General features: G+C 34.8%; 1 protein-coding gene across 19 annotated transcripts in view; it reads right to left on the reverse strand.

Moving 5' to 3' along the window:
- The window catches only part of NCOA6 (nuclear receptor coactivator 6), an 87,317-nt gene that overhangs the window by 31,999 nt on the left and 32,423 nt on the right, over positions 1-22,895 (reverse strand). For all 19 annotated transcript variants that reach the window (XM_072944066.1, XM_072944077.1, XM_072944075.1 and 16 more), the window contains 5 exons: positions 20,729-20,834; positions 16,134-16,415; positions 13,810-13,965; positions 6,662-6,784; positions 71-199 (listed from right to left, as the gene is read on the reverse strand). In XM_072944066.1, the coding sequence (XP_072800167.1) occupies positions 71-199; positions 6,662-6,784; positions 13,810-13,965; positions 16,134-16,368 (643 nt within the window). In that variant the 5' untranslated portion in view covers positions 16,369-16,415; positions 20,729-20,834. The remainder of the gene's footprint in view (positions 1-70; positions 200-6,661; positions 6,785-13,809; positions 13,966-16,133; positions 16,416-20,728; positions 20,835-22,895) is intronic.

Below are 22,895 nucleotides of genomic sequence, written 5' to 3' on the forward strand. Positions count from 1 at the left end.
CAGCTGAATTTTGTAATGATCTGTACAGGGAGTTCAGCCTCTTCAATTCTCAAACCTTGGAGGTCAATACCTGACTGAGAAGCAGGGCGAGGAGTCCTGGGCTGCAGTTCTGAATTGGGGCCTGGTGCCATCATGGAAGATGACATGTTTCCACCTTGGGATATCATAACAGTGGCAGGGCTGCTCATCCTTATTAATCCTAGAGGAAAAAAAAAAAATCCCTAGAATAGAGTACTAGAATTGGTACAATTTTGTTTTTAAAGAAATATTTCAAGAATATAAGAGGGTATGGAAATATTTTACACCATCAACTACCTTATTTAAACCTAAATATTTTACCCTATCTCTGTCAGATATATACATAGATATGTATAGTAGGAAGCCTCCTACTCCACAAGCTCATTGCATTCTTTTCCTCTTATCTTATAATCGGAATTAACATTTCCATGCATGTTTACCTTTTCTACATATGCAAGTAACCTGCATGGCATTTTTAAATATCTTTGATCTTTGTATAAGTCACACCATACTACATGTATTCTTCTTTACTTTCCCTTTTCACTTATTTTTTGAGATTCATCCATCTTGACTGCTCTAGTAGTGCCCCATTTTATGAAACTCATACAACCATTTTCCTGCTGATGAATACTAACTTTTAGAATTTTGCAATGTCATGTATTTGTCCTGTATGCCTGTGGACATGAGAGAGTGTCTTTAGATTATACACTTAAAATTGCTAGGTTTTAAAGTATAAGCACTTTCAATTTTACTAGATATTAGTAAACTGCACTCAAAAGTGGTTTTATCAATTTATACTCCTACTGGCAGTCTGAGAACTCCTCTTGCTCCCTATCTTTCTAATTTTTAATACTATTAGACTTTCTAGGATTTAGCATCCCTATTCACATCTATAAATCATCTATAATTATCCTCTCTTCCTGTCCTTTAATTTTAGTATCAAAATTAAAACAACTTCAAAATGAGTTGGAAAGTATCTTCCCCCTTTTTCTATACCTTGGAAGAATATGTGTATCTGTTCTTTAAATATTTAATAAAACTCATCTGTAAAATCATCTGGGCCTGTAGGTTATACTGACTCATAAGGAGACAGATTATTTCAATTTCCTAAGTAATGATATATTTTTCAAGTTTGTTATGTCTTTTTAAGTCAGTTTTAAATTATATTTTCAAGAAAACTGTTAATTTGCCAATTCTTGAAAATTCATTAGCATAAAGTTATTCATGGAATATACCCTTTCTTCCCATTCTTTTAAAAAACTGAATTATAATTCACATACTATAAAATACAGTGTTTTAAAGTATATGCTTTTTTCATTCTTTACATTGATTTTGTCTTTTTTTTTCCTTTATCTTACTAGAATCATCAATTTTAGCTGTCTTTTCAAAGAAACATCTTTTGGTTTTGCTGCTCTGCTCTATTGGTTCTTTTAAATTCATACTTTACTTATCTGTTTTTACCTTTATGATTTCCTTCCTCCTAAATTACTACTCTGCTGTTCTTTTTCTGAATTCTTAAGTCAGACACTTAGCTTGTTAATTTTCAGTTGATGTTCTGCTCTAATATAAGTGTCTACGGCCTAAATTTTCTTCCAAATGATGTACTGTCTACATTTCACAAGTTTCGATATGTACTGTTCTCATTATTTCCTTCTAAATATTTTCTAATGTCCATCATGATTGTTTTTTAAAAAATCACTGGGAAAAAAAATCATTGGGTATTTAGATCGTATTTTTAAATTTCTAAAACCAAGGGACATTTTAGTTAGGGTTTTGTGGGTTTTTTTGGCCAGCGACTTCACTCAATTACACTGTGGTCAGAGAACATAATCTGTATGATACCAATATGTGGTATTTATTGAAACTTGCTTTTGCAATAATACATGGTCAATTTATATAAATGTTCCACTTATGCTTGAAAAGATTAAGATTCTTTCATTTTTAGTGTATGGTTTCTATATATATCCATTATATCAAACTATTTTAATTATTTCTTTATCCTTAATTAATTTTTTGCTCAATCTATCAATCACCAACAGAGGTATGTTAAAATCTCCCCTAGGATGTGCTATCTCCATGAATTCTGTCCATTCTGCCTCACATATTTTGAGACTAGGTTATTAAGAAAGCAAAACTTTAGCTATCTTTCTGGTGAATTTTTCCTTTTATATTACACAGTGGTCCTATACAGTAATGCTTTTTATCTTAAAATCTGCTTTGTCTGATGAAAATATCATTATACCCCTTTTTCTTGGTTAATAGTCACCTGGATTATCTTTTTTCTATCCTTTTAACTATGAACTGAGACCTTATATTTTATGTGTTTCCTGTAAGAGCACATAGCTAAATCTGAGATTATTTTCAACCTGATTAACCACTTTCTTTTTATCAATGTTCTAATGCATTTACCTTTATTGTTAATTGCTGGTATATTCTGGATTATCATTTTATGATACCACTGCTTTTTACTCTTCTTTTTCTATGCTGTTTTCCTACTTCTAAGAATTTTATTGCAGCGATTTTTTTCATCATGCCTTTCCTTTCTATCCCTACACTACTAGTTTAAAAGTTATACATTCTATTTCTATTATTTTAGTAATATCTTTAAAATGTCAAGACGTAACTAACTTAAAGTCTAAGGACAATATACAATCATCATTACTAAATAAGTCAATGCTTATTTAGAGTTACCCCATGTTTACCAATTATTTAGCTCACCATTCCTTCTTAGCTCTTATTTCTTCCATCTTAGGTTCAATTTTCTTCCTCCTGAAGTACATCCTTGAGCAGTTCAATTAGCAAGGGTCTGTTAATAGTAAATTCTCTTAGTTTCTTTAAAAAAGGCCTTTATCTCAAACTCCTCTTGATAGTATAGCTTGGTTTAAAATTCTAGGCTGTCAATAATTCTCTCATCATTTTGAAAATATTATCCTAATGTTTAATGGCTTCCAATGTTGCCCTTGAGTAATTAGCTAAGTCTGGCAGTCAATCTTTCCTCTGTAAATAACTGGTCTTTTGAGTTTTGGGGTTTTTTTTTTTAATATTCTCTTTGTTTTTCATGTTCTGTAGTTTTACAATTTTGTGCCTAGATGTGGATCTATTTTTATTTGGAGGGCTCAGAATTACTGGACTTCTGAATCTGAGAACTCATGTCTTTCATCAATTCTGGAAAATTTTCAGCTATTCTCTCTTTGACTATTATCCCTCCTCAATTTCTTTCTCTTTTTCTTCTGTAACTCTTCTCAGACATATAAACTTCTCCATTTTTCTTAACCTCTTTCGTATTTCCATCTCTTTATTTATTTTTGCCTGCTGCATTCTGTGTAGTTTCTTCAAACTCACCTTCCAATTCAGCTGTCTCTAATTTGCTAAATAAGTTACTCACTTTAATAATTTTTAAGTTTCTGTAAGTTCTGTCCTCCCCACCTCTTTTTTTGCTAGGGTCTTGTTCTCTTATGATCTTCGTAATTTTAAATATGTGGATATTCCTATTATCTAGAATTCTGGAGGGAGGTAGGAGGTAGTCTAATTCTAAATTTTATAAATTGGGAGTATAAACTCATTTATAGTAGGCTTTAACTATGAGAAGTTTGCAATGGCTTGGGGTGAGAGCTTCAATGATTACTGCCAGTCTAGAACCACTTGATAACTAAGCTTAGCTGTTACTGGGTTATTTCAATAATACATTAAACATCCAACATGCATAAGGGCAGAGGAGACAAGTCCACAACTACCATTTCCCCCATCCCCTAACTAGAGTCCAGATCAAGAGAGACACATTTTTCATTTGTCTCCTTGTGCTAGAGGACAAAAATTTTCTAATCTACTGTTTAACCAAAACTCCTGGCTTCTTGAGGGCTTCTGAAGTCTAACTTCCTTCTTTATGTGAGCCTGAGGCAAGGCTTCATATTTTATTTCTCTTGGCCATTAAAACTCAAATCCTTGGCCCCTGCAGAATCTCTTCATTTGTTTACTGCTATTTAAATTTTCTTCTCTGACTTCTTTCTTGCTCTGGGGTTTTCTCTTACTTTCTTACAAGCTTAACTGTGCATTAAATGTTATATTTTATCCAGCATTTTTAGGTGTTTTGTTATTTGGGAGAGGACAATTAGATAAATGTTTACCTGTTGAAATTTGATTTGTTTCTGAGGAACCCATCCCATTTTTCAAAGATGGTAATTAGATAGTAAGGAAGTTCTTAGAAGATAAGAAAAAACAGGTTTTTTTAGCTTACAATCAGCTTCCTATCCTCAGAAGTGTTTAAGCACATGCTGGCTACATGCTCAGTAGCAATACTATAAAATACATTCCACCACTATGTGGGAATTTGGACTAGATCCATGGTTCACAACTGGGCACAATTCTGTTCCCCAGTGGGTATTTGGAAATGTATGGAGACAGTTTTGAATGAAACAACTAGGGGGAAGCAGTCATGGTACTACTGACATCTGAGAGGTAGAGGCCAGGGATGTTGCAACAACCTACAATGCATAGGACAGGTCCCCACAGGAAAGAATTACCAGCTCAAAACATCAGTAGTGATGAGGTTGAGAAACCATGACAAAATGACTGCTATGGTATCCTCATTAATCCTGGGGTTCTATTAGGCTATGAAAAAAAAAAACGGCTATGAATTTGGTTTTAATTACAAAAGACCTCTGCTTATCAGACAACTTTCTGTTGCCAATCCTAAGAATAATTTATAGACTAAGACATTCTAGATACACAATCCCAAAATTATTTATTATTTTAGAAGGTAGTTAAGGTTTCATTCCTCAGAAAAATTTGTTTAGTTTAAGCAAATATTAAATTTTGTTTGCATCCATTGTCCCAATGGGCAACAGAGAAAAACATTCCTAGGTATGCTTGGCAGTAAAAGATAGATACCTAGGGGTTAAAATGTTACTGTGGCTACAGATCATTACTAACTGATTATTCCTGAAACTTTATATTATATATATTATCACAATCCATGTCCTTCATTAAATATCAGTCTAACCTAATCTCAACCTAAAGCTTCTAAATTTTCTTTGTTGATAATGAACTATACACATCACTATAATTTTCATGTAGTAAATGCTTAGATGCTTAATAAATATGCCTGCTATTTGCTGGATACTAGGAGAGCTTGGAATTAGTGTGAATACTGGTTTAATGGAGTCCTAACGGTCAAAGGCTGGAAGAGAGCTATAACATTGTTTTCAGGACATAATTAAATGTGTTCACAGGTAACCAAGGCCAGTAAATATTAAGACATTTGGCCAAAAGTTGAGACTCGCACCCAGATATCCTGAGTCTCATCCTAGGTCTATGCATTCTTTTGCTAACTATATGCAACTTGGCTAAACTCTACTCACTCCTCTTCCGGCCCTGGTTCTTCAGTAGTGGCAACAGTGTCACCTATAATCTCTCATCAAGCTGCCTTAACACTAAATGCTCAGACTTCTGTGGAGAAACTGTATCTACTGACTCTCTATTATAGCTTCCAGGTTGGGTATTTACATTTACTATATAGTACTCCAGAACAGCCCAACAACACAGGTTGTGATGTATAACAGGAACTCAATAAATGTTTGCTATATAGTTCAGGATTCATTCACTTTCAAGCATGAGCTCAAAAGATTATAGGCACTATTATCTCATTTTACAGGTGAAGAAACTGTTGCTTGGAGAGGTACAGAGACCAGCTTGAGGAAACCACTAAATGGTAGTGCCAGGATAAAAACCGAATTCCAGTTCTATATGGCCAAATCTTCAGCTACAGTTCAGAACAATGGCTTTACAAGCTGAGCTTCTCTATTCTACTGAGCTCTTGTGAAAGGTGGGGAGGTGAATGACTGGGTATAGTTTCAGATGCTTTTCTTCAGCCATAGCACCTGTGATTTTTCTGGCTTATTTGAATAAAAGGTCCTACAGCAGAAAAAGTTTTAAAGCCACTAGTGTGGTGAAAGGAGCACTGACCTGGGAGTCAGATCTGTGATATTAGCCCACTGCTACCTGACCCTGGTCAAATTGCTTCCTTTCTGTGAGCTCCACAGCTTCCTCAGCTTTAAATGAGAGAGCCAACTCAATTCTAATATTCTGGGTTATTGGGTTCAATCTCTAGAATATTGGGTTCAATCTCTAAAGATGAAATTTCAGGACTGCCAAAAAAGGTAGTAAATAACTTACAACTCTCTCGAATTCTAAATACATAAAAACACATATTCTCTCACATACTTCTATAGATTCCACATAAGCATGCAAGAACTCTCAGCTCATAGATTCTCAGTCACAGAGAAAGCGGGCGTTTGAAAGCCACATTATGCTATAAACATCCTGAGGGTAGAAGGTATTTTATTCAGTTCTATTTCCAACACTTACCATAGGTCCTAACACATGAGAACTCAATAAATATTTGCTGCACGGCTCAGGGCTCATCTACCTTTAAGCATGAACCCAAAAGTTTGCAAAGACTGTATGCTTCACGCTCCATGATCCTAGCCTAAGAATCTACATTCATATCTTACTTGCCTGAACCAGTAAATAGAAGTGTGATAGGAACCCCCACCTATCTTGCAGGAAACAAATGATCACAACATTAGCAAATAAAGCCAAAAAAGGAAACAAGTAAAATGTCATGCAACTGAGTGGGAGATCTCACCTGGACCACCTGCCATGGGAAATCCTGTCTCCATCCTAACTGGATTTCCAGTTCCCATGGGTCCATTCATTCTCACATCTTGGCTTCGGTTCTGAGCCAAAGCCAGGTTGATAGCACCTTCCCCTGAAAATGGCAGGTTAAAAAAGGAAATCATCAGAGTGAATTTTATTTACAACAGGTACGTGAGACCTTTAGTTTTCTGTGTTTTTGAAGAATTATGGTAAGTTTACTACCACAAAAAGGTTGAGTTCAATACTATACAAGTCTTTCTTGAACCTCATCTGAGCAGGTTCACTTTCGTGAAGCACAGCGGGAACATAACTAATTCTCACAATACAGCAGCTGGGCTGTATTAATGATGTGCAGCATAGGCAGAGAGTTTGGAACTCTGAATATTTTTTTTTCAACCAGCTCACCATGTGTGTGTCTGTGTGTGAAGGAAGAAAATATTCTCAGAAAGCCTCAAAATCCTAGATTACTTTTTGAGAATTTATGATCAGAAATTAGAAATATGAGACAAAATATTTGCAATCGTTGCAACTGATAAGGGCTTAATTTCCAAATTTAAGCCCATACAGCTCAATATCAAAAAAAACCCCAAAGAATCCAATCAAAAAAATGGGAGAAGACCTAAATAGACATTTCTCCAAAGATGACATACAGCCAACAGGCACATGATAAGGCACACATCACTAATTATTAGAGAAATGCAAATCAAAACTACAATGAGGTATCACCTCACACCAGTAAGAATGGACATCATCAAAAAGTCTACAAATAATAAATACTGGAGAGGGTGTGGAGAAAAGGGAACCCTCCCATACTGTTGGTGGGAATGTAAATTGGTGCAGCCACTGTGGAGAACAGTATGGACATTCCTTAGAAAACTAAAAATCAAGTTACCATATGACCCAGCACCCCCACTCCTGGGCATATATCTGGAGAAAACTCTAATTGGAAAAGATACACACACCCTAATGTTCACAGCAGCACTATTTACAATAGCCAAGACATGGAAGTAACCTAAGGGTCCATTGACAGATGAATAAATAAAGAAGATGTGGTATGTATACACAATGGAATATTACTCAGCCATAAAAAGAATGAAACCATTTCATTTGCAGCAACATGGATGGACCTAGAGATTATCATGCTAAGTGAAGAAAGTCAGACAAAGACAAATATCATAAGATACCACGCATATGTGGACTCTAAAAAAAAAAGATAAAAATGAACTTATTTACAAAACAGAACAGACTCACAGACACAGAAAACAAACTTATGGTCACCAAAGGGGAAAGGTGGGGGGAGGGATAAATTAGGAGTTTGGGATTAGCAAATACAAACTACTATATATAAAACAGATAAACAGCAAGGTCCTACTGTATAGTACAGGGAACCATATACAATATCTTATAATAAACTATAATAAAAAAGAATCTGCAAAAGAATATATACACACACACATACATGTAACTGAACCATTCTGCTGTATACCAGAAATCAACACACTGTAAATCAACTATACTTCAATTAAAAAAAATTCTCAGAGCACACACAGAACCAGGAATCATTTGTATTCCCTTTAGCCAGAATGAAGAGAATGCACTAAATATACAAAAATCAATGTATCTATATAAATTAGCAATGCACAACTAGCAACTGATATTAAAAATTGTACTATTTACAACAGCATCAAAAATATGAAATTGAATTAACAAATATATGTAAAATCTATACACTGACAACTACAAAACATTCCAGAGAGAAATTAAAAGCAACTTCAGTGAATGGTGAGATATGCCATATTCATAAATTGGTAGACTAAGTATTGTTGAGATGGTACTTTCTCCCAAATTACACAACAGATTCAATGTGATTCCAATGAAAAACTTCAGAAGGCTTTTTTTGGGAGGGGTCAAAAATTGACATGCTTATTCTATAATCTACTTGAAGATGCAAAGAAGCTAGACAGTCAAACGTATTCTGAAAAAGATCCTACTTGAAAGATTTATACTAACTGATTTTAAAACTTGCTATAAAGCTATAGCAATTAACCTGTTGTACTAGTGGCTTAAGGACAGACACATACATCAATGATACAGAACACAGTCTAGAAATAGACTCACATATCTGTAGTCAATTAACTGTAAATAAACATTCTAAGTAAGCTGTATGGAAATATTTATTAAAGTTAAAAACAAACATGAATAAAGTTTAAACATTCAAAGAGAAAAGCAACATCAACAAAAAAATACGAATAGGTATAATGGAGAAAGAACATAAGATGGCATGGGGAAACTGGTATCTGTAAGCAAAGTACCACTTTCTTTTCAACAAGTGCAATATGAACAGCCATGCAGCAGAGAAATTCATGCAATGAAGAATACATAGGCTGCTACTAATCTACTTCTGAGACATCTTATAAGACCAACATTTGTATAGAATTTTTACTGCTTACAAAATTTTATCTCATTTGAACCTCACAATACCTGGTAGGTAATGTCACTAGAAGTGTTCCAATTGAGTAGACGCTGAAGTTTCAGACAATTTAAATCTCATTTGGTCTAACAATAAAAAGCTCTCGGAAGCAAGTTTTGGGATGCTTCTTGTACTTATTTCCAAATTCTGACTCTTGTTACCCTGGAAGACAGCACCACCTTGTGGACAGATAAAAGAATAGCTAGCCTGTGGTTGAGTTAAAATGCTGCCTTCATCTGAGTTCTTCCTTAGTACAGATTCAGATGATAAAGAAGGAAGTCAATGAGGGCCCAGCAGTTTCCTCTGTCTTGCCACTATCTAGGTCAGCTTTCTGTATTAAGTATTTTAACCAAGCAGGTAGCTTGGTCATAGGGAACACATATCCTACCAGTAAGGGACCAATCACAAGGGGCTACAAGATGTTCTAAGTTGCCTACGAAAGCCAGGAATAAAGACAAAGAGAATACAGAATACACTAAAGGGAAAGAACTATTAATAGACTAAACTTGCTATGACCTTTTAGTAGAAAGTATACTGTTCTTGAAATGGACATCAGATCATGTCACGTCTCAGCTTAGAACTGCTCCGTTGCTTCCCAGTTTCAGAAATAAAAGCCAAACTCCTTAACAAGGTATGCAAGGCCTCAAATTATCTATCTAGACCAGTACTGATCAACAGAAATACGAGTCACACAGGTATTTTAAATTTTCTAGAAGTTGCAGTAAAAAGGTAAAAAGAAACAAATGAAATTAATCATAATATATTTGTATTTAACCCAATACATCCAATGTATATTTGTTCAATTTATAATAAATATAAAAAACTTTAATGAGATACTTCACATTCTTTTTGGGGGGTGCTAAGCCTTCAAAATCTAGTACGTATTTTACACTTATAGCACGTCAGTTTGGACTAGCCACATTTCCACTGCTCAACAGCCACATGTGGCTTGTGGTTACCATACTAGACAGCCCAGGTGTGGTCTTACCTCTCTCTCTAACCTCAATTCACATTACTTTCTCCTTCAGTAATAAGGATGCAGACTCAGTGGCTGAATTTTCTTTACTTTCTTAGGAACACAAACCTAGTTCTCACCTCAAGGACTTTGCACATGTTGCTCTCTCTGCCTAGAACAGTTCTCCTGCACTCTTCACGTAAACCAACTTCTCAATTTTCATGTAATCTTAAATGTCACGTGCCCCAAAAACCTTCTGCAATCATCTTATCCAAGGTTAGGTCACTCTTGACAGAATATCTTGTTATTTCTTCAGAGCACATCCCTTATAGTTATTATTCATTCACTTATTTTTTTTGTCTGCTTCCCCTTTATATCTGTTGTCCTGGGATAGTTATTCATAGTTAATTAATGGTTATTAATAGTACCCTCCCTTTACTCCCCAAAGTATCCTAATTTAGATGATAAATTATATGTCCACTTTAATTATATCCTTTAAACAAAGAACAGTACCTGGCTCATGGCAGGTATACATTAGCTATTTATTGAATATATGATGAACAGTCATTTTATCATAACCTTACAAAGAATTATAGGTACTTTTTTTATATGACAAATGCATTTCTGGAAAACCTCACATTCTGCAAAATCTCACACTAAAATAATAGGTTTTATGGGGAAAACATTGTTGGGGCAAACTCAAAAACCATGAAGATTTGTAACCAGAGTTCCAATAAAACCAAAAAATTAGTGGAGGCAACATACCCCAAAACACTAGAGTGGAAATGCCTGGTTAAAGGTGCAAGATAATGCAGATACAGTGGAGCTCAGTGGCAGCCACGGGAGGAAGTGAAACTTGTCACAAGCCAAGAGCCATGCAATGCTGAGGTTACACTTCTGGGGAAGGTACTTGAGTGTAACTTTTCATTCTTAATTTTTATCCTGAAATAAAGCTGAAAGGGCTTCCATTTATGTAGCAACTAAGCTAAAGGCTTTTTTTTTTTTTTTTGCTTTTCTTGCAGATAATAATCCTTACACTCCTACTATTCTAACTTTCCTTGCCAAGGGAAAAAAAATCACATATTAATAAGCATAATTTCTACATTAAACTGCTATTATATCCCTATTTGCCAACTGCACATAGGCTAATTATTATCAAAGAACACATAAAGAGAACACTACTGGCTCCCAACCTTGCTGACTGGGGTCTAAATTATGGTCTATGGGCCAAATCTAGCCTGCTGTCTGTTTATTTAAATAAATGTCACTGGAACACAGCCACATTCACTTACATTTTGCCTGTGGCTGCTTTTGCACTAAAACAGTAGAGGTAAGTTGTCTTGATGGAGATCTTCTGGCCCACTGAGCCAAAAAAATGTATTCTTTCACCCTTTACACAGACTCCTGCTTTAAATCACCATGAATCTAAAGGGCAGGGTGGGGTCACAAAATGTCCTCAAAAAAGTCATCTCCCCAACTCCCTGGCTCAAAGGAGGGGTACAGGGAGTATTATTCAGCAGAGAATAGACCATTAGGGGAAAAACCTGTCCCTCTATCCTGGCAGTAGACATCGTGACAGTGGCAACACCTCTTACAACTTAAAAGGCATCGGTCCATCACCAGTTTCATAAAAGCAACAGCTGCTGCCACTTTCACTCTTGCCTGAATTCCCAGGGAGTGTTGAGAGAGAAAAAGAAATTACCTGGGACATGCACGTTGAAGAATTCTTTTCTGTAATGTGATAATCACTGCCATATGTCAATTTCCTAATTCTTATAATGCATGTTAACTATTTTGTTACCTTGCTGGTACTTGTATTTTAATTTGTGGCTATAACAATAAAGGGGAGCCAGCATCTTACCCTCTTAAGAACTTGTAGGAAGTAGGCCTGATTAAGAGAAGAAACTGGTGTTTCCTTTCTCCAGGGGAAAACACTACCACTTAAGGCCCCAAAGCCCTTTTAACTCAGGTAAATAGGTAACAGAAACTATACAATGTTTAGAGTTTTTAAGAAACTGCTTATGTGTTTCTTATAAAGAACAGATACGATTAATAAACTATAAACAGCCTACACAGTGTTATAGCCAATAGTTGTTTGACTTCCACTCTTCCCAAAAGTTCATCCTATATCCAATAAATTGTTATGAATTAATTTTACACTTCTGCATACTTTTATTAGATAATTCAACATTTTTCAAAATAAACTGGTTATTATTTAAGGCATTCTTCTGTCATTTATCAAATGATGGAATTTACCCCATTTCTCAATTGATATATCTAAGAAATCTCTCTAAATTATAATCTGTTTGTTGGTATTGCCCTTTCTGGGGCACAGCAACCAACAATCCTAACTGCACAAAATGTGTCCCACTCCTGTATGTAAAATGCTGAGCTTTCTTTCGGTTACTGAGGTTTTGTGCAGTATTTAGTTCTAAGCAAGCAAAGAGTCAGAAGGGCTTGGCCAACCAGTGCAAAGGAAGGCTGAAATCACTGGTTGCCAAACTCTGGACCAACACAGGAGGGGAAAAGAGGGTCTTAGTTCACTAGGCACCCAAAGGTAGAACTTCCTTTGTGCTCCCCCATACTTGGTACTTACATCTTTCACAGGTCTGTCTCCTTTACCAAGGTCATGAGTTCCTTTTGAGTTCATATCAGCAAGGACTATTTATCATTGTATTCTGAGTGCTGAAGTAAAGTGGTGCTATTATATATGTACTTCCCTTGCTTTCACTCAATATATGTTTACTAAAGAACTTAACATGTACGTAGGCAATCAGAGACACAACAATGAGCAAAATAAGATACAGTCCCTGCCCCTACTGGAGCTTGCAGTCTAAGGGGGAAACAAAACAATAATCAAATTATTGCTTTAATCAAAGTGTGAGAAAATGATCTGAGGGGAGAATCCAGACTTTCATGAGAGCACATAAAAAAGGACTCAGACTTAATCAAGGAGTTCAGAGAATACATCCTCAAGAAGATTTAAGCTGATACTTGAAGGCTGAGTAGGCCTAACTAAGGGAAAAGGGAATGGTAGGGAACAATATTCCATATAGAGAAGACATCAATGCAAAGGATGGGTGGCAGGAAAAAGAAATGCTTACTCAAGGAACCAAAAGAAAGCTGGAGAGGCTGGATGAGTTGTACAAGATAAGGCTGGATGAGAAAGGTAGAAGTCAGACTATGCAAAGCCTGAGGTCATGATAAGGAATTTGGTTATCATTCTGTGAATAACAGCAAGCTTTATCAGGGTTTTAAGCTGTCTGTGTGTAGCATATTTTCATTTTGAAAAGATCACTCGCAAAACACTTGAAAAATGAATACTGTTACAGAAGGACAGTTCAGGACCTCCTAATCTCTGTTGGATGAATAAAGAAATAAACACTAAGGCTTACTGGGTAGAAGGAAGCAACTGAAATTAGATTATTTAAAAGACAAATCAGTCCCTAGTCAGGTTGCCAGTAAAATCAAAGTCTGACAGACTGACAACCAAAATCAGAACCAAAATTCAAGGGAATGGAGTCTGAGGCTATTGATGCTGACATATCAGGACCCAAGCGGAGCCTCAATTTCTCTATTTTAAAGCACAGCAACGTGAAGCAGAGGTGACATGAGCTACTTTGACATTCTGAAACGTAAGAGGAGAGGAACAAAGCAGCACATAAATCATGCCATATTCTACTGTTGCTGTGATCTGGGTCCAGACACACACCTTCAATCTGAACGGAGAGAATTCCCAGATCCCGAAGCTGCTGGTTGTTGCTCTGAGCCAGGATCCGTAGCCGCTCTGCTGCTTCCCGGGGGATGTTGAATGTTACACGCACGCTGTTCCAGGGCTCCACCTTTTGTACCTTTAGCTTGCTGGATTCTTGATTGTGAAAGAAAGAGAACATTAGTAATCTTTTAGCCACCAGAAGACATGGAATTAACAACAACAAAGTAAAAGAACAAAGCAGAACACCAGCTTGGAGTAGCTGAGAGAGCTTAGGCTTTGGTGTTAGACTTTAATCTAATCCCAGCTTTACAACTTAGCACCTGGATGACCATGAACAAGTTATTTAACATTTCTGAAACTTAACTTTCTCTTCTATAAAACCATGAAAAGACTACTTTATGAGATTGTGAATGCTAAATAAGATAATATAGGCCAAAAACCTAGCACAGGACCTGATATACAATAAGCACAAATAAGTGGAAAGCAGTAAGACAGGAAGGAACATAAGAGAGAAGAAAGGAGAGATAAGTTTAATAAAATAATGTCTACTTCTGGACTCATTTCAATGTACGTGAACTGAGAAGCTGAGTACACGAAAGTTTCAAACTTCAAGTGAAATTCTGTAAAAATTCAATTGGCAGATATGCCAATTATAGGATATTGGGGAATGTGCAGCTATAATTCACTAAACTTGTTAAAGAAAGAGCACTAAAAAGGAACATAGTAGATTCCCTTCTAAAACGTTAAGCAATTTTACTTCTTCAAATGAAATATTTGAAATTTTAACACTCATTTAAATATCCACTGAGCATCTCTGTGAAAGGTATTTACAGAGAAAAGGAGCAAACATTTCTTCCAATGTCCTATAAATGCTTTAGTTTAAGGAAGACTTAAGTTTTGATTCTTTGTATCTTTGGTTTTTAATCTTTCCCTACTTTAAACAAGAGTAGAATTTCTACTGAAGCACACCAAACTGAGGGGAAAAGCAACATAAATCTGAAAAGTCAATGCAAACTTCAGGAAGAGTTTTTAAAAGTAATTGAGTGGGGAGCATATGGCTCAGTGGCAGAGCACATGCCTAACACGCAGGATGTACTGGGTTCAATCCCCAGCACCTCCATTAAAATAAATAAATAAATAAATAAACCTAATTACCCACCTCCCAAAGCAGTAAGCTGATTCAGCAATTTAAAAACAAGAAAAAAAAATATGGCTAATTAAGAGAAATGAGCAATCAACAATTTCAGGTCCAGCTAGACCTTAAAATATATTATGACTATGATTATGATGACAATTGCAACTTTAACTCATAAAATTCTCTAGTACTATGATAAATAATTCATAACTATAAAGAGCCTTATACAACATAGTGAAAAAAAAATTCAAAAAAGAAAGACTGCTTTCCTGACATCAATTCTCAAAGAAAAAGACCTCAAAACCTAAAAAAGCTAGTTAGCACGTGACCAAGTCAAGATTTATGATAAAAGGATAAAATCTTGGCTTTGTACTATGTCTGAAGGGATTAAATAATTGTGGTAAACAGCAAAGATGGAGAAATCTAAACCAAAGCTGAAAAACACGAATTCCCACAAGACCACAACAGGTTATCTAAATGTGTGAAGAGGCCAGATGGGAACTGTGGTGAGGGGAGGGCCTTCCTTCAGTGGCAGCTGCTACTCAGCACCACCTGGGATAGAAGGCGAGCTCAATGTTATCAATTCTTTCCTTTTTAAAGATAAATCCAATTTGGATTTTAATGTAAAATATCTCATTTTTTAAAAAGCATTGGCAATGAAATTCAAACATTCAAAAAAACCCCAAAAAACTAAGGTGGGTCATAACACATGGCTGTACACTGGATCCAGGAGGCTATCAGTTAACCTCTGATATAAAATTTAAGAGTACAAATTTCAAGTACATTTTAAGTAGAACCACAGAGTAAAAGACTTTTTATAAGCTTTAAGGGGCCTTAAAGACCCAATCTAACTTCTTCATTTTACAGGTAAGGAAACGAAAGACCAGAGAGTTAGAAACAATAAATAAATTTATTTGTTCTTAAGAATTACTCCTATCCATTAGAATAGACTGCTTAAGGATTACTATGCTAAGCAGTGCTTTATGATGTCCAGTCCCTCCGTGTACTTAAAAACAAAAATACACCACAATTTCTATTGAAAAAGGAATTCTAAAATTCCAATTTGGAATTAAAATCAGTCTTTCAATTTAGTATGGCCCAGCTGTACTTTGTAAAACTCAAGATAACCACAGAAGGACAATTCAAAAAGAATAACAGGAAGGAATAATAATTAAAAGCAAACTACCCATGTGTAACAAATTGGGCACGTTTTCCAATATGGTGTCCAATTTCCACTTGAAGTCTTTATCATCTATATTTCCCTTGAAGGCCACAAAGATTGTGGAATCCTCCAAAATACTATCACTTTTTGAGTCATCATCTTCTAGCCCAGAGTCAAAATCCATCTCTGAGTCTTCCACTGTTGATGAACACAAGGAAGTATAGATGTCTTCTAAGTTTGGAAGGTCATCCAAAACCATGGCGAATATTATTCCAGAAGCATATACCAAATGGACAATAAAAAAACCTTTGAAAAGAGAAGATACAAAAAGCATTACAAGGGGGGAGTGCATAGCTCAGGGGTAGAGTACCTGCCTAGCATATGCGAGGTCCTAGGTTCAATCCCCAGTACCTCTATTAAAATAAATAAATAAATATTTTAAAAAACCACAATAAATAAAAAAACAGGCTTATGTGCTCCAAAAAGCATTACAATGTATAATTACACAATCAATAATGTATAATCCAGAGTTTGTGAAAACTATAATTTATTTGCCAAGTAATACAGAAGTAGCACAAAAGTTAAGTAATTAAAAAGAGGATAAAGTATTTAATAAAGATTACTAGAAATAAAAACATACCAGTTTTAAATAAAATTACTTTTTAGTTTGTCAGCCTAAAATATGGGCAGGAGGGAACAAGATACCTCAAGAAAACAGAATAGGTACTTTCTGAGAATTAATTCATATTAGCTTTTTGACCCCACAGAGCAAAGAGCTCCCCAAGACTCTCTTTACTTCTATTCTGACAAAAGCTTCAGAGCAGCCAAAGTTTCTAAAGCCCTCCTGTTTCTCTAACCTCCGAAGGACAACTTGACCCAACTAAGAGCATCTGCAGGACTACCTAAAATTCTAAACCCTTTCATGAAGACAATTTAAAATAACTTTTAAAGGGTTATTAATAGTGGCATGACTGCAAATAGTTCAGAAACAAAGAAACTTTTAAAATATTTTTGCAAAAGGCAAATAAGTGATTAACATGTTTTTAGAGGCAAAGAACTGTATCTAGGACAGAACTAAATTACTTTTTAACTTTTAGATTTTGAGAAGTCACATTTTCTGCTATTTTGAGTTGTGCTGCCTATCAAAAAGTGCAAATATTAAAGATCACACCATGTGGCCATTTCCTCCATTATCTTTGGGATTGATGATCACATTCTAAACCCCAAAGTGAATGAAACAACACTAATTTCCAGCATTTGTGTTAAGCAAGAGTGGAATGGAAACACAAGAACCTCACACAAATCTTCTAATTAAAAAAGATTCCTTACATAAAGCATAATTACAACTTTTGTTTTTAAGGTGAATAGGAAAAAAGGACCAAAAATAAATCCACTAAAATACAAATAGTGATTGTGCTAGGTTGGCAAGATCGCTGGCAAATTTTCTTTTCCTATTTTCCAAATATGCTATGTCATTAGGAAAATGCAAGGTTAAATATGCTGTAATATGGTTATATTACTTGCATAAACAGAAAAAAGTATCAACTTTTAAAAACAATTTAACTTTTCTTTCTCAAATAGTCACTAAACTTCAAGAGTAAAGAATTTCCAAAAAACAAACTAAGCAAGCTTGCTGGGGAGGGGGCATTCCTGTTGTAAATAAATATGGAAAAAATGTTACATTTGAGCAGAGCACCTTTAGTCTGGCAATTATAATCTTTTCTAGGACCATCACTATTACAAAGGAACAGTATAATTTGGGTGGTTAAGAAAAAAAACAGTATTCAGAATATCTTTTATAAATACTACGGCCCTTAGTCAATTGCCACCTGCATTTTATAGATATTAAAGAACTTTAGAGGTAAATAAAACTAAAAAGAACTTTAAAGGGCTTAAAAGCTGCTGCCTAGCAGGAAAAAGACTGATTGCTGAAAATGCCTGAAAAACTGTACCTATTTAAGCAGCTGTTCCAAAGTTGGAACGAGCGCAAGAAGAGAATTTAAAATTTAAAAAACGTTTTCCAAAAGAATGTTTAACTGGGAAGAAGAGAACCAACTCAAAAACCTGGACTTTGATAGTCTTCTAAAGAGGTCGTTGGTCATGCCATAAAGGCTGTGTATCCAGATTTGGAAAATCCTTTACTAGCAGACAACTCAGCCCATTCAAATTCAGGAATTACCAGTTTAACAATACTATGGGCACTACACAGGTGCTTAAAAAACAAGAAATTGAAAGTCAGTCTATGACAAAAGTTGCTGGCCTTCCCTTAAAAAAACCTTTTTAGAGAAACTTCTTCCAGGTAACATATTCATCAAGATAATGCCCACTTAAAATCTAAGGATTTAAGAGCACTCTCCAAGATTGTAGTTAACTAGCTCAAGAGACTCATTTGCTCACTTATGGTCATCTGCCACAATGGCGTGTGCTATTTCTTTGGGTTTGCTAAGATTAACCACCAGTTATCTCGCTCACCCACATAATTTACAGATTACCTATTGACTTCACTTCTTCCTGGGGCTTTTGATCTTTTATAAAGAATCAAAAAACAGTATGACATTCAGGAGAAATTTAAAAACCAAGTTTATTATTTATTCTACCTTTCCTTGGAAAGGTAGAATAAAATTTATTTCCAAATATAATTATTTCAGGGTAGCCAAATAGCTCTAGTTGATGAAGGAATGCTCCTTTTTTATAGAATACCAACTTGAACATAAAAAGAATATCATTAGAAAAAAATCACAATTTTGCAATCTCTAATAAGGGAATTCAGGCAGAGATCATTAATAAGGACAAAGCATTATGAGAAAAACTGACAGAGTTCTGGATATTCATATGATGTCAAAGTATCATACCAGATAACACTGGTTGGCAAAGGAAAAACTCTAACTTCACAATGGAAGGACCTGACTGGTTGAACGCAATAATCAACCTGTGTCATTAACAGAGAAATAACTAGAAATTATGTACAATATTAAGTGCACAGCACTGCCTATGAAATATTCTTGCCAAAAATGTTTAACCTGAATCTAACAGCTTTTTAACAGGAGACAGAGGACCAACTTAAACAACACCATGAAGAAATAATTAGACAAATCTAGAGTATAGGATTTCTACAGCACAACTGGCTTGACCTCTTCAATAAGTCAGTGGTCATGGGGGAAGAAAAGGTGGGTAAAACTGTTCTACATGAGGAGATTTAATAGACTTAAAAATCAAATACAGTGTATAGTCCTCTACTGGATCTTGGTTTGCAAAAACAGCTGTAAAGCACATTTTTAGGATAATAAGGGAATTATTATTAATTTTGTTACATGTGATAATAACAGTGTTATGGTTTTACAGGACAATGTTTTTGTTTCTTAAGAGATGTATATTGAAGCATTTAGAGGTAAAATGTCATGTCTGTAACTTACTTTAAAATAATTGAGGAAAAATAAACAGATTAACCAAATATAACAAAATATTAATGATGGTTAAATATAGGTGGTGGGTTTATTGGTGTTCATTATATTTTTATTTGTACTATAATTTATATATATTTGAAATTAATCATAATAAAGTGTTAAAATATTTTTTGAAAAAGGAAAAAGCAAGCATACCAGAAACATGGTACTGATCTAAGGTAAAACTCCACCTCAGAAAGGCTTAGAAGCTTACTTATGAACATCTTCCAAATCATAGCAGGATTAAAAATAAATATGTTTGAATATGTGTATTTATAAATATATAAATTTATATAACCTATATTGTATATAGTTAGCTACCTACACCAGTCTTTTCAGATTTAAATATATCTTATATATATTTTTATATATCTGTATTTATATATATTCAGATGTATATGTGAATAAACACAAAAGACTGTCACAGGTTTTTCGTATTATCTGCTATTTGAGAGACACTACTATGCACCTTAGAGATTACAAATTCATACACTTATAGGGGTCAGGCAGGTCAAATAAATAAGAGAAGGACAGTAGATATTAAATGCATTTGCACGTACTATATGAATGGTCTGGGCAATGGGAAACTCGCATACCCATTGATGCTGAGTAGCTGCTACTTCACACCACCTTATTATTTTCTTTTTGAAGGGATAGGAGCTGTGCAAGTCCAGGACTAACATATTCTGAATTTCAAGAAAAGACTAAAATCCATATATTTAGTAAAATTTCCGAATTTTAAAATAGATTTACATTTCTGGAAAATACTGTATGGGTCAAACAACGCACACTGCAGCTGGCACATGGCCCACAGGCCATCAGTTTTCAATTTCTAATTAAGTCTAACAATCCAGGTATGACTCACAAAATTGACTGGCCCCAGTGAACTATGCTGGGTTTGGTGCAGCGCTGGAGGAAACCAAGTATTTAAAATGCATTTAAGTATTATGATGTGCCTCTTGGGAGGTCTGTGGGCTCCTGGGAGAAAGAAAAAGAGGATCAAGGTCTTAACCCCAGCTATCTCCCATAATTGGCTAAAGGACTATCTTCTCCTTCGACAAAACTCTAGATAATGAAGGAAACAGAATTTTTATTTGTTGTGTAACTTTAGTAGAGTTATTCCATTCCTTGGAATTAAGCTGAATCATATCCACTCTCATATAAGGTTTCACTCACCAAAATGTCTTTCTTAATTTTTATCATTTATCCAGGTCATCTTCTAAGTCCAAACAAATTGGCATTTTTAGGGCTTGTATTTCAAGGTAGCAGCCAAATAAAAATTCTAAAAAGAAAAAGGAAAAACAAAAGCACAGTATTATATAGAAATTACAGGTGGGAGGGTATAGCTCAGTGGTAGAATGTGTGCCTACCATGCAGGAGGCCCTGGTTTCAATCCCCAGTACCTCCATTAAAAATAAACAAATAAACCTAATTACCTCCCCCCACCAAAAAAAACAAAAACAAAAAAACCGCAAAAATTAATTAAAAAAAAGAAATTACAGAAGCAATCCATCTTTGCATCAGAAGTCAATGCAAATATCACAATTTGTCAAGGCAAGTTAGACATCTTTAGATAATGTTAAAACAGAGTTTTCATTAAATCTGAAAGAATGTTTTTTTCCTGAGATATTAAACCACTCATTAACTAGCAATTCAAAGAATACAGAAGCAAAAAAGCTCAGGAACATACAAGAGCTTCATTTAAGAATCATGAAACCAGGCCGCTAAGACTCCCTATATATTCATTTCTAAATCTGTCAAATTGAAATGAAATCAACATCATGCCACACTGTCCAAATACTTGGAGCCAAAACAAAAATATTTTGTACATGCACTTAAATAAAAGACCCACTTCTTCTAACAGAATTTCAAATTTTGTTTGTAAACTTCATAAAGTATAGATTTTAGTTTTTTCATATTTTATCTATAATATTTCATTTTTCATTAAGTTTTCAGTTCAGGTTCTAAAGTATTCTTTATTGTACATACAGAAATTATGCATAGAAAGTGCACAATTTTGGTGTGCTTCAGAAAAAATTTACCTCTTAATAAGATATCAGTCTACCATGTCTATAACTTGGCTTTACAGTTTTACATTATTCCCAAATATTGATTTTATAATATCAAATTTTAGACAGGTATATGTCCTAGGTATTAATAAATATCTATTGGAGAAATAACTATCCATTGGCTATTTTTTAATTCAAGGAAAAAAACCAGTTTTTAAGTCTTGAAGGGAACATTAATAATAATTAATCTTTAAGAAAGGCCATAAAGAAAATCTCATTAAATCCAAAAAGTAATAATAGTATAGTCAAACACTCTGGTGACAATGCACTGAAATTATAAGTTTTAAATAAAATCAAGAATGTTCTCCTAGGGTAATTTACCCAAGCAATAGAAATAGAAGCAAAAATAAACAAATGGGACCTAATGAAACTTAAAAGCTTCTGCACAGCAAAGGAAACCATAAGCAAAACAAAAAGACAACAAAACAAAAAGATGGAATGGGAGAAAATATTTGCAAAAGATGAGACTGACAAGGGCTTAATATCCAGAATATATAAACAGCTCATACAACTTAATAACAAAAAAACCCAAACAACCCAATCCAAAAATGGGCAGAAGACCTAAACAAGCAATTTTCCAATGAAGACATACAAATGGCCAACAGGCACATGAAAAAGTGCTCAATATCGCTAATTATCGGAGAAATGCAAATCAAAACTACAATGAGGCATCACCTCATACCAGTCAGAATGGCCATCATTCAAAAGCCCATGAACGATAAACGCTGGAGAGGGTGCAGAGAAAAGGGAACCCTCCTAGACTGTTGGTGGAAATGTAGTTTGGTGCAGCCATTATGGAAAACAGCATGGAGATTCCTCAAAAGACTAAAAATAAGACTTACCATAAGACCCAGCAATCTCAGTCCTGGGCATATATCCAGAGGGAACCTTAATTCAAAAAGATACATGCACCCCAATATTCGTTGTAGCACTATTTACAATAGCCAAGATATGGAAACAACCTAAATGTCCACTGACAGATGACTAGATAAAAAATACTTGGTATATATACACAATGGAATACTACTCAACCATAAAAAAGAATGAAATAATGCCATTTGCACCAACATAGATGGACTTGGAGAATGCCATTCCAAGTGAAGTAAGCAGAAAGAGAAAGAAAAATACCATATGATATCACTTATATGTGGAATCTAAAAAAAAGACAAACGAACTTATTTACAAAATAGAAACAGACTCACAGGTGTAGAAAACAAACTTGTGGTTACTGGGGGCAGGTGGGGGAGAGGGATAAATTGGGAGTTTGAGATTTG

Source organism: Vicugna pacos, chromosome 19 (genome assembly GCF_048564905.1).
Source record: "Vicugna pacos chromosome 19, VicPac4, whole genome shotgun sequence".
Taxonomy (NCBI): Eukaryota; Metazoa; Chordata; class Mammalia; order Artiodactyla; family Camelidae; genus Vicugna; species Vicugna pacos.